Source organism: Mesoplodon mirus, assembly GCF_964341445.2.
Source record: "Mesoplodon mirus genome assembly, chromosome: 6".
Taxonomy (NCBI): domain Eukaryota; kingdom Metazoa; phylum Chordata; class Mammalia; order Artiodactyla; family Ziphiidae; genus Mesoplodon; species Mesoplodon mirus.
In genome coordinates this window covers 35,286,583-35,303,267 of record NC_138982.1, presented here as the reverse complement: position 1 = coordinate 35,303,267, position 16,685 = coordinate 35,286,583, and the positions used below count along the sequence as shown (strand labels likewise).

Here is a 16,685-nt window from a genome sequence, read left to right as displayed (position 1 = left end):
CAACTGACACTACCAAAATGACAGTATTGAAATGAAAACACAGAATTCACTGAATTTAGGTCAACCTCTTTCACCAAAACCTGAAAGTGGGTTTAAGCCCTACATACATTACAGGTCAGAAACATTTTAAGGTTCATTTTTCATAATGTAAATCAGTGTTTCTGGTTAATTAATTACTAGAAAGATTTAAAAGCTAAGGATGAAAGAGTTAATTTAAATCAACACCCTTAATAGGAGAACATGAACAAAGCTTTTCATTTGTATATATATTTTTTTCATACATATACACAAAATATATGTAAGTGATTATGAGTGTGTTTTACAAATGCCACAGCGCTCCTGGCAAAGTTGACAAGTTCTAACCTGCTTTAAAAATTACTGTTCACTACCTTCATCCCAATCTAACTTTATTTAATATTACTGTTTTGAATAAACCTACAAAAACAAAACCCCCAGAGCAAATTCTTCTACATTTCAATATCCTGCCTACTTACTAGAGCGGAAGAGTCAAACAGAGCAGGGGAAAAAACGTGACGTGCACAACCTTGATCCAAAACACTGCTCGCCGTAGTCTAATTTTAGGCCTAACCATTTTGATTGTCTTTTTACAAAGGTTTAAAAAGAAAACAAAAAACTATAGATCACTTGTAAAATAAAACTGAGATAATTATACCAATGGGAGTTAGCATTATTTATTGAGGAAAGAAATCACGCTCGCACTGCCCAGAGAATTCCCATTAAAGATAAGATACAAGGACTGGTAGTACAACTCCACAACGACTGACGACAATGGCAATTACTTTCCACTCTTCAGTTCTTGGATGACTCTATCTTTAAAGAATTAGTCAAAAGGTTGAGTCCACTGAGGAATATTCGGCAACATGTTGTGTATGTTGTTTGAAAAAAAGCCAAACATGGTGAAAGCCAACCTTCACCTAAGTTACCTAAAGAAGCAAATATTCACCTCCTGGCTGAAGATCAAACAGGAATCACGAGAAGATCCGAAAGTTCTGTTCTTAAGCGGAGGCCCTCAAACCCTCGGAAAACTATTCGTTTCTACTAACGCGGAATATGGAAGATCACAGACTGCAGGTTAGAAAACAGTAAAGGGACCCTAGACAATATGCCTAAGCAAAGAAACTGGGATGACCAGAGAGACAGCAAGGAGGGGCTAGGATTCTGTAAGAGACGAAAAAATCAAGGAATAAAACCCGCAACGTTTCGTACAACACAAAAGTAAATGGAGAAAAGGAGGTTGGAAACGCGGTGGAAGGGAGATCAACAGAGGGCAGACTGGCGCGACAGGGTTCAGGGCAGGGCCGGGTCCAGGAAGAGTTAGACCTCACCAGCCCAGCAAGCTTCCCATTTCAGACTACAGTCGGGGAAGAAAACAGCCGGAGGGCGCAGACAATGAGCCACCGCCCCAAGAGTTGCGGCTCCAGGCACGCAGGTGGCGGCTTCCCGGCCCCGCGCGGGGCAGGTTAGCTGCCCCGGGCCGCTCGCACCGGCCAGGCCGCGGAGAAAGAAGGAAGGAGAGCGACGGCCCGCGTCCTGGCCTGTCTGCACACTTACCCCAGGCGAGGAAAGATCCCCGCCCCAGCGAAGAGCCTCCGGCCGAGCTCCCGGCGAGCTCAGGAGCCGCCCCGAGCAAGCGCGCGACACGGGGCGGGGAGGGGAGGGAAAGGGAAGCGGGGCGGGAAGAGGAACCGCGCTGGAGCGCAGCTGCTGTTATTGCTAGGCCGGGCGGCAGCCGAGCCCCGCGGGCGCCGGGAAGGGAGTGCAGGCAGCCTTCGGCAATGGCGACGGCCCAGGCCAGAGGGGAAGCGGAACAACCGCTGCCGCTGCGCGTGGCCACAACCCTGGGGGAGGGCTACGGCACGGAGTGGGGAGGGGTGGGGCCGAAGCCGGGAGCTCCACGGGGCGGAGACGGGCACCGCCTCCCAGTGGGCGGGTTCACGCGGGGCCTGCTGGGAGCTGTAGTTTGGAGATGTGTACCACTTATCTCCCCCACCCCCCACCCCCCCGCCTTTTTTGGGTATTCTTTATATTGAGAGACACCGCCACTTCCTCATGTAATTCAGCATTACCTCCAGTCAGGTCTGTGGCCAGCCAAAGATGCTGAAAGACGATTCCTGTTATATGAACCTGCTCTAGGATATGTGTTCCTGGGAACTCATCCACTATCCATTTTGCTTTTTACCTACAGCTCTTAATATACTTTGGTGCTAAATTAAGCCCCACCTCCTTGCAAATTAAGGCCTCTGTGTTTTATCCAATGGAGGAGTTCATTATCCATGGAGGAGTTCATTAATGTATTCTACAAGTATTTCAGTGTCAAATATGTACCAGACACTGCTGGGTATCAGGGATACAAGGGTGAATACAAGTCACTTTGTCCTTGTGGAACTTACAAATATGAAAACACAATAATTAAAATAATGATATCTGGTAGAAGGTGTTGGGATTATAATCCTGCACAAGGCTGGAAAACTCAAAGGGCTATACCCTCTAAGAATAGACTGGAAAAAAAAATTCTCTGGACCAACCCAGGGCAATATGCAGATACTTGTAAGTTTTAGCCTGGACTTTGGCATCGAGAGGAAAAAAACTTTCCCTTTAGAATTCATAACCACAAACTTTCCCTCACATGGGTTTGAAAGTTCAAATTTATAGTACCTACACTGCCCAGGAAACTTGAAGTCAAGAAAATGTCCCAGGCTGGTAATGCTTGGAGGCCTGGAAGAAACAAACACAAATCTTCACTGCACAGGTTCACTGTCAACACAGGACTGAAAGGATTTCCACAGACAAACAGGCTATCAAAAGTTAAACATGAACACCCAAAATATAATACATCTGAGAAAATAAGCTAGGAGTGAATCAACAGAAACCATAAACAGAATAATGAAGCCCATGAACTTTAGATATTGGAATTATTGATTACAGAATATAAAATAAGTTTATTATAATGATTAAGCAAAGTAAGACAGGATACTATTTTTAAACAAGAAACAAGATACTATTTTTTAAAAATGACCAAGCAGCTTTGAGAAGGAGCCAAGTAGAACTTCTAGAAATAAAGAATATAATAATTGAAACCAAAGCCAATGTTTGGGTTAAATAGATTATACACAGTTGAAGAGAGAATTAATAAACTGGAAGACAGATCTAAAGAAATTACTGATAGCAGCCCAAAGACAGAGGAAATATGAAAGAAAGAGTGAGAGACATGGGGATAGATTATGAAGGTATACCATTTGCCTAATGAGAAATTCAGGAGAGTAAAAAGAGAAAACAAAAGAGGCAGTATATGATGAGATAATGGCTAAGAATTTTCCAGAATTGATTAAAGACAAGAACCTTCAGATTCAGGAAGCAAGTGAATCCCAAACAGGATAAGTAAAGGAAATCTTCTCAAACACATCAAAGTGAAACTGCAGAATACCAAAGATAAAGAAACCAGAAAAAAAAGACACCCTCTACGAAGAAACAACTATTAAATTTAGCATAGATTTCTCGACCGCAACAATGTGTGCCATCTGACAATGGAAAAATATTTTCAAACTACCAAGAGAAAATAACTAAACTTAGAAGTATATATCTTGCTAAATTATCAGTAAAAAGAGTGAGGGTGAAATAAAGACATCATCAAGCAAAAAACAGAGATGTTACCAACCACAGAGACCTACTAAAGGAACATCTTAAAAAGATATACTTCAGGAGGAAGGTAATCCCGGAAGTAAGGTCTGAGGTGCAAGAAATCAGATAGGCAGGTTAAACCTACCATCCTATCACTGACTAGGACAATTCTCTATATTATTTCATTCTCTCACAGCCTACCAAACCCTATATTCAACTACCTACCAGTAGTATATTTTGTAAGTTTGATGGATAATACAGGTAGGTGTTAGTCACCTCACCCTAAGTTCTTTATCTCCATATTATATCAATTAGTATCAATCATCAAAATATAGGTGAGTAGCATGAGATGAATAGACTATGTGACTAGAGTAATCCTTAAACTCATTATATTCTGAAATCATTAGAGCAGAAATATATCAATATTTTCTCAGTTCCCAAGTCACGTACATACTATCCTCCATGAGATCTAGCTAAATAATCTAAGTTCCTAGTAGAGTGGCTGAGATACACACACACACACACACACACACACACACACACACAAACACACACACACCAATCTCTACCCCACCACCACCCTTAGTTGAGTCTCTGTTATTTTCATCCAAAGAACATTACATGATACTTTAAGAAAAATAAACCATAGAAGTGGAACAAATACTGGAACACAATGACCAGGAGAACAATACCCATTTTCTTGGCTATAAACAAAAAAGACCATACACAGAATTACAAAACTGATTTAAAAAATAAAGTGCTTATTCATTTCTTAAGTATCCAAAGAAGATAATACAGAGTTCAAAACCAGAAATGCTCTGTTATGTTAAAAGTGATGTCATCTGCAAGCATTTATCAGGCAAGAAAAGTCATATCAAAGTATCTTCACTCACATTCACATTTTTATTACATTTCTGAATACCTGTATAAATGAGAAAATGGCTGAATCATGTTCCAAGCCACAGTCTCAAATATTAACTTGAAAACATTTAAATACTGAGGAACTTGGCTTCGATGCGCAAAAGAAAATACACACACACACACACTTAAGAGGTTAAACATAGTACCGTGTTCCCCCACCTGACTAACCATATTCCAAAATGTTGTTGATGTTACTGAATTTTTACTGACATATAATTCTATTTCAAGCCACTATATTAATCCCACTGTGAAAAAAATGCCTGGAAAACATGGAATTCTGTCTTATAAGAAAATACTAAACAGCTATAAAGCAAGACTGGGTTGAAATTTTCATCATTTTAAAGATCTCTAATATTTCTGCTTTATGGCATTAGGTTGCCTTTCTCAATACATAAGTTCTCAAACACATCTTAAAAAAGAACTGTTATTAGTAGGTCAAGCTATACGTGGCAAATTATAAAAGATTTATTCCAGAAAAACACCAGAATGTTTTAGGAAATTAACCAGTGATAGCATATATAAAGTACATCATATCCCATTATGCCATAGAAAACAAACAAGGCCAACATACCCCAGTTTTTTGGCTTCTGTTTTGGAACATGCTTGCCCTTCTATTTTTAAATTAGCTTATGGCATTTACTTTATTTTCTAATTTTTACAAAGAAAAGCAGTAAATCAAGACCTTTTGTTTTTTAAAAAATCACCTGAAGATTCAAAAAAGTTTTGTAACTGTACAACTTAATAAAATATACTCTTTAATCTTAATTTCATCAAGCCTTTTGCCAATTCATATATTCAAAAGCAGTATTATAAAATAGAAAAGGAGAATGGAAATGCTTTAAGGAAAAATCAATTTTGATATTAATAATTTCTTAGCTGTCCTACTTTAAAGATTTTCTTTGAAACACTAGATAAATTAATATTCTCATAAAATTAATATTCAAATAAACTCTGATTCATCCAAATTAATCTTATTCATAACAATTTTCTCAATTTTTAGCGATAATTTGTCTCTAATACATAAAGTACTCATTTATAACACAAATGAAGATAAAGTCACTTCTCACAAGATAAATATTAATTTAACAGAATTAAGTTTCCTGTATGGGCACTTGATGCTTGAGGATTATGAGAGGTCGACACAACAGAGCACTGAATTTTGAAATTAGCTGAGAATCATCCAGAATTTCCTCTAGTAAACATAATATTAGCCATAAATGAAGACGAAAGACAAAAGTAATGACATAATTCTAGAACACTTCTAGTCACAAATGAATAGGTCTTATTTAGGTTTATGGAAAGCATTTAACTACGTAAAACTCATAGGGAAAAATGGCCATATTTGAAAACAGCCACAAGGATTAAAGTAGAACACAAGACGGTAATAAACAGAGTCACAGAACATACTAAAGAGGTATGTATGGTCAGTCCCACTGGAACCTGTAGATTCACATTCTTATATACCTAGGGAGAGAGATGGATAGAGAAGTTAAAGACATTTAAGATCAATGTCCTAAGGTGAAACCACTACTTCTTTGATTTTTAATTTTAACTTTTTCTTTTTTCTTTTAAATATCTTTCAACCATTGCTATACTACATATAACATTATTATTTGAATGATTCTTTTAAATTCAACATTTCAGTTAATTTAACAGAATCAGACTCAATTCCCACAATAATTCTTAAATTCTCATTACCTTTGACTTTTTCTGCTTTTTACATAGAGTTGAGTATATTGTTAAAAAACACTGGCTATATCCTAATGTCACCTCTGTAATCAATATAAACATTTACTTCCTCTTACTATGTTTCATATTAGAATACAGAATAATCTAGAAGTTGAAGCCCTAAAGGAAAAACATTAAAACAACAATAAAACTAAAGGATCCATTCATTTCTATTTTGCTGTTTCTCTCCTCAAATAGCTTTTAAAAGTTTGTTAGGACTTCCCTGGTGGCTCAGTGATTAAGAATCCGCCTGCCAATGCAGGGGACACGGGTTCTATCCCTGGTCCGGGAAGATCCCATGTGCCACGGAGCAACTAAGCCCGTGTGCCACAACTACCAAGCCTGCACTCTAGAGCCCGCACACCACGACTACTGAACCCGTGCGCCGCAACTACTGAAGTCCACGTGCTCTAGGGCCTACGTGCTGCAACTACCGAGCCCGCATGCTGCAACTACTGAAGCCCGCACGTCTAGAGCCTTGCTCCGCAACAAGAGAAGACACCGCAATGAGAAGCCTGTGCACCGCAACGAAGAGTAGTTCCCGCTCGCCGCAACTAGAAAAAGCCCACGTGCAGCAACGAAGACCCAATGCAGCCCAAATTTTTTTTTTAAGTTTGTTATTCACAAATTACACAATTTACTGTTTTTAAAACATCCAAGTAGTTGCAATACTGACTAGCAATACAAAAGTTCTCCTATGTTCAACTTAGTTTCTATTTTCTATTTGGTTTTGAAGATAAAGGGGTTCAATTAGAAACTTTAGAAATTTTATGGTTTAAAAATAGGTTTTTAAAAACATTAAAATTTAGGTAACTTGGGAATTCTTTTATTTTTGGTTTCTTTTTATAAATGCATGGACTACACTTTCACACGCAAAAAAAAAGTTACCAACACAATCTGTAACAAAGTGCCATCTAAAATTATCTTTCAAATAATGGCATTTTAAAACAAGCCTTAATACAGATCACCATCTTAGTAATGGTCACCTATTTTTCTGGTATATATAAACAAGAAATGTAACAAAGAAAAAAATCAAAGTACTTAATTACGACCTCCTATTTCAAGTTACATGGTCTTAAAGAGAACTGAATTCAAAATGTTTTAATAGAGTGATTATTTATTGTGTAGCAATGCACACCACCAATTTTTTAAACCAATACATCATAAATAGTATAAATACTAATCACACTCTCCATTCACATAACAAAATCAAATGTAATTCTCCAGATGTATTTTAGAGTTTGAAAAAAAGTCAGGTACTCTATGGCAATAGAAATCTCAAAAGCAAATTTATGTTGCATAAGATATTAGCACAATCATACATCTTTCCAACTGTCTGTTCAAAGAAGGTTCTCCAATACAAAATAGTAGGCTTTGCAGTAGGGCTTCACTGTCAGTAGTGGTTTTCTGAGTTAGCTGGTAGACATACTTCTAAGCAACTACAAGGAAAACACTTCAAATCTAAATATCCACACATATGAACAAATCTGCTTTATGTTTATCTGATTGACAGTTACGTTGTCTGCTAGTTTAAATTTTTTAATTTTTTTTACTTTTGTTGCAAACTCATTTGACTCCTTGTAAAAATAAATTGTAAAAATAATGACACAGATTGTGGCATTCAACCAAAGAAAACAGGCCTTAAAGAGAATTAGGAACAAAGAGAAATTCAGATACTACAAGCATCAGTTAAAAGGCAGCTCTTAAAAGAGTAACAAAACAACATAAAAAAAGAGGGAAAGAAAAGAGATATGTTGTACAAAGACTTACGACTCTGAAGAGAGGAAAGTAGACTGTTAGCTCAAGAGGGTAAGTAGAAAACTATAGACTCCCTAGACAAAGCCAGTGTTAATGAAGTACTAATACTTACCTAATTTAATAACTGAAAACAAGTCGGGAGGTTAAAATGCTAAAAATGGCCTGAAACAGCCTAGATTTAGATTTATAATAACAATATAACTGTCTAGAAACTTAACCACAGTTGAAATGATACAACTTTAGAGTTTTACTTTCCTTTTTCACTTGTTCTGTCTAATATAATAAAGTCAACTAATTCATTTTGTTGCTCAAAAATTAATAAAAAGTTCTAAATAAAGTGAAGTTTTATTGATTAAAATCAGATGGACACGCCACTGCTTTTCTTTACCATTCCACACTTTTAAAAAGCACATCAGCTATACTTAAGCTCTGGATCAATGAGGCATTGGAACTAACTCTAAATCCCCACCCCCCAAATATAATGATTCTATGATTGTTGCTATTAGTAACAAAGAAACAACATTAAAAACAAACAAAAAACAGCTTTCTATGATAGAATATAAAATGCTAATCCCTTAAACGTGGCAGAAACATTATAGAAAGAGTTTTATATGAGGCCACATGACCTAAAACAACATAAAATATTAACTTACTGATTTATATTTCATATTGTTCCATTGGCAGTTATCCTTACTGTTCAAAGCACAAGGAGCTGTCACTTCCGACTGAGCCCAGCATTTCAAAATTGGAAACTCTGAGAAAAAGTGGTAGAACACCATATCAGAAAACTGATCTGGACTAGAGGCTAGGCCGGTCTTTCATGTTGGGATATGAGTATTCAAATATTTTAATACACAATGTACATGATTTGGACCCAACTATCATGTGCTGTTCTATTTTAATAGCCTGTTCTAAGTGGATGGCTAAGAAATTATAAAATTACAAAGACTGTATAGAAGTTGCGCATGACTTCTTAACAAATCACACTACACCAGGGGCCATTTTTTTTTAACTTAAACTTTTTTTGAAGTATAACATATCTCAGAAAAATGAACAGAACCTAAACCTACAACTTGATAAATTTCCGTAGAGAAAACACACTCATGTAAAGAACTCTCAGACCAAAAAAACGAGCAATTCCAGAACCCCAGGTGCTCTCTTGGGAGGGGGCACTTTTCCAAAGTTTATTTAGGGTAGGTAAAAGGTACCATGAGAAGAAACAGAAAACTAGGTTGGATAAACAAAGCTAACACAGTTGAATACTTTTTAAGTTTTCTCATCATGAAATATATGATGACAGCAAATGTATGATTAAAAACTTTCTATCTGCCAATCTTTAGTAACAGTGCTACTGACTTCTGTTTGGAGACACAAAGAACCAAAATCTGAAAGGGGCTTCTTAAAGTCTTGATTGTAGGAAGACTGAAAATGACGAGAGCATGGTTTTTTAATTTACTCAAATCTACACAGAGGGACTTCCCTGGTGGTGCAGTGATTAAAAATCCACCTGCCAATGCAGAGGACACGGGTTTGAGCCCTGGCCCAGGAAGATCCCACATGCCGTGGAGCAACTAAGTCCATGCGCCACAACTACTGAGCCTGAGCTCTAGAGCCCATGAGCCACAACTACTGAAGCCCTCGTGCCTAGAGCCTGTGCTCTGCAACAAAGAGAAGCCACCGCAGTGAGAAGCCCGTGCACTGCAACGAAGAGTAGCCCCCGCTCGCCACAACTAGAGAAAGCCCACATGCAGGAACAAAGACCCAACGCAGCAAAAAAAAAAAAAAAAAAAATCCACACATAAAAGCAGAAAGAACAATCACACACAAAACCAATAACTCATAGACAACTTTTACAATAAAACTAGGTGATAAAGTATCCCCCTTAAACACCAAAATACACGAGAGTGGACACAAAGCACTAACAGCTACAAATCCTGCAGTATCAGTATGAAGAAACAGAAAGCAGCAAAGGAGTAATAAGGATCAATGGCTGAAAAAAGAAACAACCAGACATCATATGCCCACTCATAAAAGAGCACATCACCACCTATAGTCTGGCCAAAAGAATCAAACCTGAATCTGATGACACCTCTCGAGCCAGCTGCCAATTTCCAAGTAATAAAGAAGTCAGATGAACTAATGAGTATAGTCACCCAAACCCCAACAATGATAGGGTCTCAAATGACCCCGGTTCTTCAACAGATAAATTTTTTTTTAAAGGAGATAGAGGGGAAATCTGTAAATTAAGAGACTTAATGGAAATAACATTTTTTTTAAATGGCAAGACTAAGCTACAGTGTCTAAGAACGCCCACTTGAGTGATAAAAGTATAAAGAAACATAAGGAAGTGATTAAAAGTCAGGAGAGTGTGTTACTCTTACAGGAAAGGAGATTGGGACAGGACACGTGGAGCTGCCGCTCGGGCAGCTGGCAAAGTTCTGTTTCTTGACCTGGGTGGTAGTTACCTGGGTATCTGCCTTCTAATAAGTCACTAAACTATATATTTGTGAAGTTTTTCTATATCTGTGCTTTATTTTACAATCAAAAAGTTTAAAAGAAAGAAAAAAGAAACATGATTTTGTTATCACCGTCCTTGACTTCAGACTTACCATTATACCTTTAATTTTATTTTCAACTCTCCAAAAAGACTTGCAATCCTTACCTTGGTCACAATACATCAATAAATCTGGGTTATTGAGCACAATAAAGGTTTCTCCATCTTTACTATGTGGCCGATGATAGCGATAATGCACAGGCAAAAAAGCTTGGAAACAATCAATGCACTGTGAATCCTGTCTGGCATAAATGAGAACTTCAGACTCCTTGGACAAATAGTTGGGAGCCTCTATATTAAAATTTTCTGAAACCATCACTGCCTGTCAAAAAGAAAACAAATATTAGTCCAGAAGAAATGAATGAGGAAGATTAAAAAAAAATAAAACCAGAAGATTGTTATATAGATGAGCAAAAATGTCAAAACACCCCCCTTATAAACAATTTCCACTCCCCTTCCATCCTCAATTTTAAGTAGAAAACACAAGATGTGATGTGTGTTTAATAGACATTTACTAAAAGTAAACTCTGGGGTGTGAAATTTCCCCATAATAAAAATTTCTATGTAATTTCCTTATCAACCTTTGTTTAGGTAACTACACAGGTACCAAGAAAAGAAATTTCATGAATAAATATAGCATTATTCAATAAGTATGAAAACTATGACAAAAACAGTTAACCCAGTATTGGGTTAAAATGATTGGTGTCATTCTGCTAATTTCCTGTTCTTCACAGAAGTAAGATGGTAGTGAGTAAGATAGAGGACTGCAGTCAGGAAGTCTAAGCAAAGGTCAGCATTCTTTCCATACTGGGCATAAAAAGTTAATGGAAAAAATGGTAAATGATTCTTTTAAAAAATAATATGGCAAAAAACATTTTAAAATAAGTATTCTACACCAAAAGTAAAACTGCACATGTGGCAGAAATTAGCCCTTACAAACATATCCATATACACATACATACATATTTATGTATGCAACCACACATATATACATATGCATACACGTACACATGTATATCAACATTATATACATAATCTGTGTTCGTGTGTGTGTGTGTATGCATACACACATGCAAGTTTTCTCTATATTCTTTATGGAAAGAGAAAAAAACAGCATTAACTTCTACCCACCACAGTGAGCATTCTAATTCTTCTATGTGACAGTGATACCAAGTGCTATATTTTCACATGTTGTTTCTTCTCTGTTCATCACAGGAGTGACAGAACGTATTGGTAAAGGAACCCAGAGGTAATCAAGTTAAACCACTGTTCCAATGAGAGTATTTATCAAGTATCCAGCCTATTGGATACTATTTTAATGCTTTCAGTGACTGGAAGGGAGTTCATTACTTTGAGTCATCTCACTTTATGTACTGTTAAAATTATTCCTTTTTTATTAGTAGAAACTTGATGCTCTGACCCATAATAATTCACCAATTGTCGATGCTTATAATATCTGCAATGAATATGTCCTCTGTTTTACTAAGGGTCCCTTATACATCAGAAGGCAACCACACTGCCTCCACTAAGTTTTCTCCTCCCCAAAGAAACATGCAGTTTTCTTGGTTTCTCATGACATGGTTTCTAAACCATTCATCGTATCAGTTGCCTTTCAAAATACTCAGAGAAAATAGTAGCAACACTACCTTCTTTAGCAAAAATTGCATTAGCTTTTTCTTTTCAGTTTCTAGGTGTAAAAATTGCATTACTTTTTAGCAGCCTCATTTCAGTGTGACACATATCTATATACTATCTCTCTATATATTATTTTTTAAAATTAATAGATTTCATTTTTTAGAGCAGTTTTAGGTTTACAGAAAAACTGAGCAGAAAATAACAGCATTCCCACATACTCCCCACAGCTCCCACACACACTCAGAGTTTTTTCTATTATTAACAACAGTTTGGTACATTTGTTACAACTGATGAACGTTATTATTAACTGAAGTTCATAGTTTAAGTTAGGGTTCACTCTTTCCATTGTAGGTTCTCTGGATTTTTCACGAATGTACAATGACACGTGTCCATCATGACAGTATCATACAGAATAGTTTCACTGACCCTGGGCTCTGCCTATTCATCCCTATAGTTTTCATTTGAACTGTTTGCGCAAAACTTTAAATAACTCCCATCCTATTTTTTCGAGTAATTGATGTTTTACTAATTAAATGCAGGGATTTATATCTCTCTCTATTAAATTTATCTTTCTGGCTACAGTCCATTTTTTCTAGGCTGTTGAGACTTAATTGAAATCCCAATCTGTCAACCAGCATTTATGTAACATTTATGAACTTGATAACTGTGTCTTCTGTATTTTTATCTAAGGATAAAAATGTTGACTAGGAGGATCACAAGAGCAAACCCCTAAGGAATTTTACTAGAGACCTCCTGCTAGAAATTTATTAATGAACTCTCTTTGGGTACAACTAGTTACAAATCAAAATAACACATAAGCCCAAATTTTCTATCTTGTCAACACAGATGACAAGATAATAAAGATAACTTTCTTTGAGTACTTAGGTATTTCACTAAGTGGCTTATATATGTTATCTCCTTTAATTTTCACAAGAACCCTATCAGGTAGGAACTCTTAGCCCCATTATATAAATGAGCAAACAAAGTATCAGGGTGGATAAACAATATACTGTAGCTAGTAAGTAAAGGAGACAAGATTCAAAGCCAGGTCAAACTGACTCTCCTATTCAATTAGATTAAATAATATAAAATAGCCCATGTTTATCTAGTTGAAAATTAAGTGTAATAAGTAGAACTAACATAAAGTATACTCCTGATTGTGCTATTTAGAATTTATGATGGTACTATGATCTTCAGCTTCTCTAATTATTGAGCTGTTTTGTTTATTTTTGTTTGTTTATTGCTTATTTTTCCATAGAAATAAAAATACGGTCACTTGCCAAAAATTGAGAATATTTTTAATATGAATTTAAGCTGGGATATAATGAAAATGAGGCAAATTGCTACACGGCATTCTGGACTTCAGGTAGGGCCTTGTTGGTCAAAGGATTATTTGGTGATGGTTCAAAAAATTTTATTCTGGGTATCTGAATCTCAAAAATCAGCCTTATAGGGGTTTTCTTTTGCAAGTAATGAAAATATCTGGAATTAGATAGTGGTGGTGATTGCACAACTTTATGAATATACTAAAAACTACTAAATTACACATTTCCAAAGGGTGAATTTTATGTCATGTGAATTATGTCTCAAAATTTTAAATGGGGATAATTTCTTTTTAATGAACCTCAACAGAGACCCAAATCCATTTTAAACCAAGATCAAATAAGAACCAGCAGAAGCTAGTCTACAAACAACAGTCTGAGGTCCTGGAGCTGACTCAGGAGTTTAGGCTATGAATTTCTTGACACCTAGCTACAACAGGGAAGAGGGGGAAATGTACAAGTAGGTATACCAACTGACAGGTGATCAAAATCTCAAGAGAGTTACAAGTATGTGTATCACTTTAGATTCAAAATAATAGAGAAATATTTTTGAAAATCATAACCTGACAATCAAAAGTGATCTAGACAATAGCTGGATGCTGGTAAATCTCCCAAACATGTGCCAAACCATCAGTGCAACCCCAAAAAGTCCAGTGACTCTACGCTGATCCACAAAAGTCAGAATTAATTGCTCCACTCTCACCATGATAAAACAACAGCAAGAGAATGTTATCAAGAAATTGAAATTATGTATCAAAAATTAATCCTAGAGCAACATGCACTGGTTAACAGACATGGACCTATACTTTTTCATGACAACACTCAACTACATGTGTCATAAACCACCAGAGCAAAGTTAAATGAATTAAGCTATAAAACTTTTGTACCATATCTGTAACATTCAACAGACCTTTCTCTCATAGGCTAGAGCTCTTTCAAAACAACCCAAAACATTCCCCAATTAAGACACAGTAATTGGTATCTTTGAATAACTTGTACAATCTAAAAATGTAAAACTTTATAAAAATGAAATGTACCATATTTTCTGACACAGGGATGTTAATTCTAACAGTACTTTTTTTTTTATAATCAGTCTGGCTACAGGTCTATCACTTTTATCCCTCTTAAAGAACAAGTTTTTGGTTTCACTGGCTTTCCCTATTGTGTTTCTGTTTTCTAGTTCATTAATTTCTGCTACGATCTTCACTATTTACATTCTTCTACTTTGGTTTCATGTGCTCTTCTTTTCATAGATTAAGGAGGCTTAGCTGAAAACACTGACTGAGACCTCTCTTTTTCTAAAATAGGCATTTTAGTGCTACAAATTTCCCTCTAAACACAGCTTTAGCAGTACCCCACTAGTTCTGATATTTTGTATCTTCATTTCCATTCAGTTCAAAATTCTTTATTTCCCTTTTGATTTCTCCTTTGACCATGGATTACTTAGAAGTATGCTAATTAGTTCCCAAATGTTTGAGGGTTTTCTAGAGATCTTTCTGTTCTTTATTTATAATTTAATTCCTTTGTAGTCAGAGAATGTTCTTGGCACATCTTGAATTCTTCTAAATTTATTGAGGCTTGTTTTATGGCCTAGAGTGATCTATCTTGGTAAATATTCCATGTACACCTAAAAAAGAACATGTATTCTATTGTTGTCAGGTGGAGTGTTCCATGAATGCTAATTAGGTCAAGTTGGTTGATAGTTTTGTTCAAATCTTCCATATCCTTATCAACTTTCTGTCTACTTATTATGTCAACTATTGAGAGAAGGGTACCGAAATCTCCAACTATAACTGTGGATTCATCTATTTCACCTTACAGTTCTACCAGTTTTTCTTTGTGCATTTTGAATCTCTGTTATTAGTGGCATAAATGTTTAGGATTATTATTTCCTTCTGATTAGTTGATCCCTTTATCAAAATGTCCCTCCTTAGCACTGGTGATAGTCTTGGCTGTGAAATCCCTTTGCCTAATATTAATATAGCCACTTCAGCTTTCTTTTGATCAGTGTGAGCATGTTCTATCTTTTGTTTTAAATTTTAAAGTTCATTTCTTGTATGCAACATACAGTTGGGTCTTGCTTTCTTATCCCATCTGAAAATCTCTGACTTTCAATGGAGATATTTAGACATTTACACTTAATATGCTTATTGATATGGTTAAGTTTAATTCATCTTGTTCTCTATATCTTACGTCTATTTTTTGTTCCCTTTATCTTCTTTCTCTGCCTTCCTTCCAAGTGACTGAATGTTTTTTATAGTTCCATTTAATCCGCTTTGCTGGCATATTAACTACAACTCTTTATTTTGTCATTTTTGTGGTTACTTTAGGGTTTATAGTAAACATCTTTAATGTGGCAGAGTCTACCTTCAAGTGATATTAAACTACCTTACATTTAGTATAACAACCTTACAAAAGTGTATTTCATTTTTCACTTCCCAACTTTTGTGATAGTGCTATCATACATTTTATTCTTAGACATGGTTAAGAATGGCAATACTACATTGTTATTATTTTTTGTCAATTATCTTGGAAAAATTTAAATAATAAGAGAAAAAAGTCATAATTACCCACGTAGTTATATTTCAAGTGCTAGTCTTTCCTTGGTGTACATATAGATTTCATTTGGTATCATTTTCCTTCTGCCTGAAGGACCTCTTCTAACATTTCTTGTATTGGAGGTCTGATGGTAATGAATTCTTTCAGCCTGTACGTCTGAAAAAGTCTTTATTTCACCTTCACCTTGAAAGGTATTTTCACTGGCTACAGAATTCTAAATTCACAGGTTTTTTCTTTCAATACTTTAAAGATGATGCTACTCCATTTTCTTGTTTGCATTATTTTTGACAAGAAATCTGCTGTTATTCTTATCTTTGGTCCTCTGTATTTTACATGTGGTTTTTTCAACTTGATGCTTTTAAGATTTTCTCATTATCATTGTTTTAAACAACTTGATTATCATGTACCTTGGTGTAGTTTCCTTCATATTTCTTGTACTTGAGCATCGTAGATATGTGGGTTTAGTTTTCATCAAATTTGAAAATTTCTCAGCCATTATTTCTTTCTGGCTGCGTTGGGTCTTAGTTGCGACACACCAGATCTTCTCTGTGGCATGTAGGATCTTTCGT

General features: G+C 35.9%; 2 protein-coding genes across 2 annotated transcripts in view; both read right to left on the bottom strand.

The window, feature by feature from the left end:
* PAK2 (p21 (RAC1) activated kinase 2) overlaps positions 1–1,870 on the bottom strand; it is a 79,124-nt gene extending 77,254 nt beyond the window's left edge. Inside the window, exon 1 of the mRNA XM_082625032.1 lies at positions 1,573–1,870. The gene's annotated coding sequence lies outside the window, so the exon portion shown is untranslated. The remainder of the gene's footprint in view (positions 1–1,572) is intronic.
* Positions 1,871–5,003: 3,133 nt separating this feature from the next.
* PIGX (phosphatidylinositol glycan anchor biosynthesis class X) overlaps positions 5,004–16,685 on the bottom strand; it is a gene marked incomplete at its 5' end in the record, with an annotated part of 32,287 nt that continues 20,605 nt past the window's right edge. The window contains 3 exons of the mRNA XM_082624312.1: positions 5,004–6,024; positions 8,700–8,800; positions 10,709–10,922. Of these exons, the coding sequence (XP_082480438.1) occupies positions 5,881–6,024; positions 8,700–8,800; positions 10,709–10,922 (459 nt within the window). The 3' untranslated portion in view covers positions 5,004–5,880. The remainder of the gene's footprint in view (positions 6,025–8,699; positions 8,801–10,708; positions 10,923–16,685) is intronic.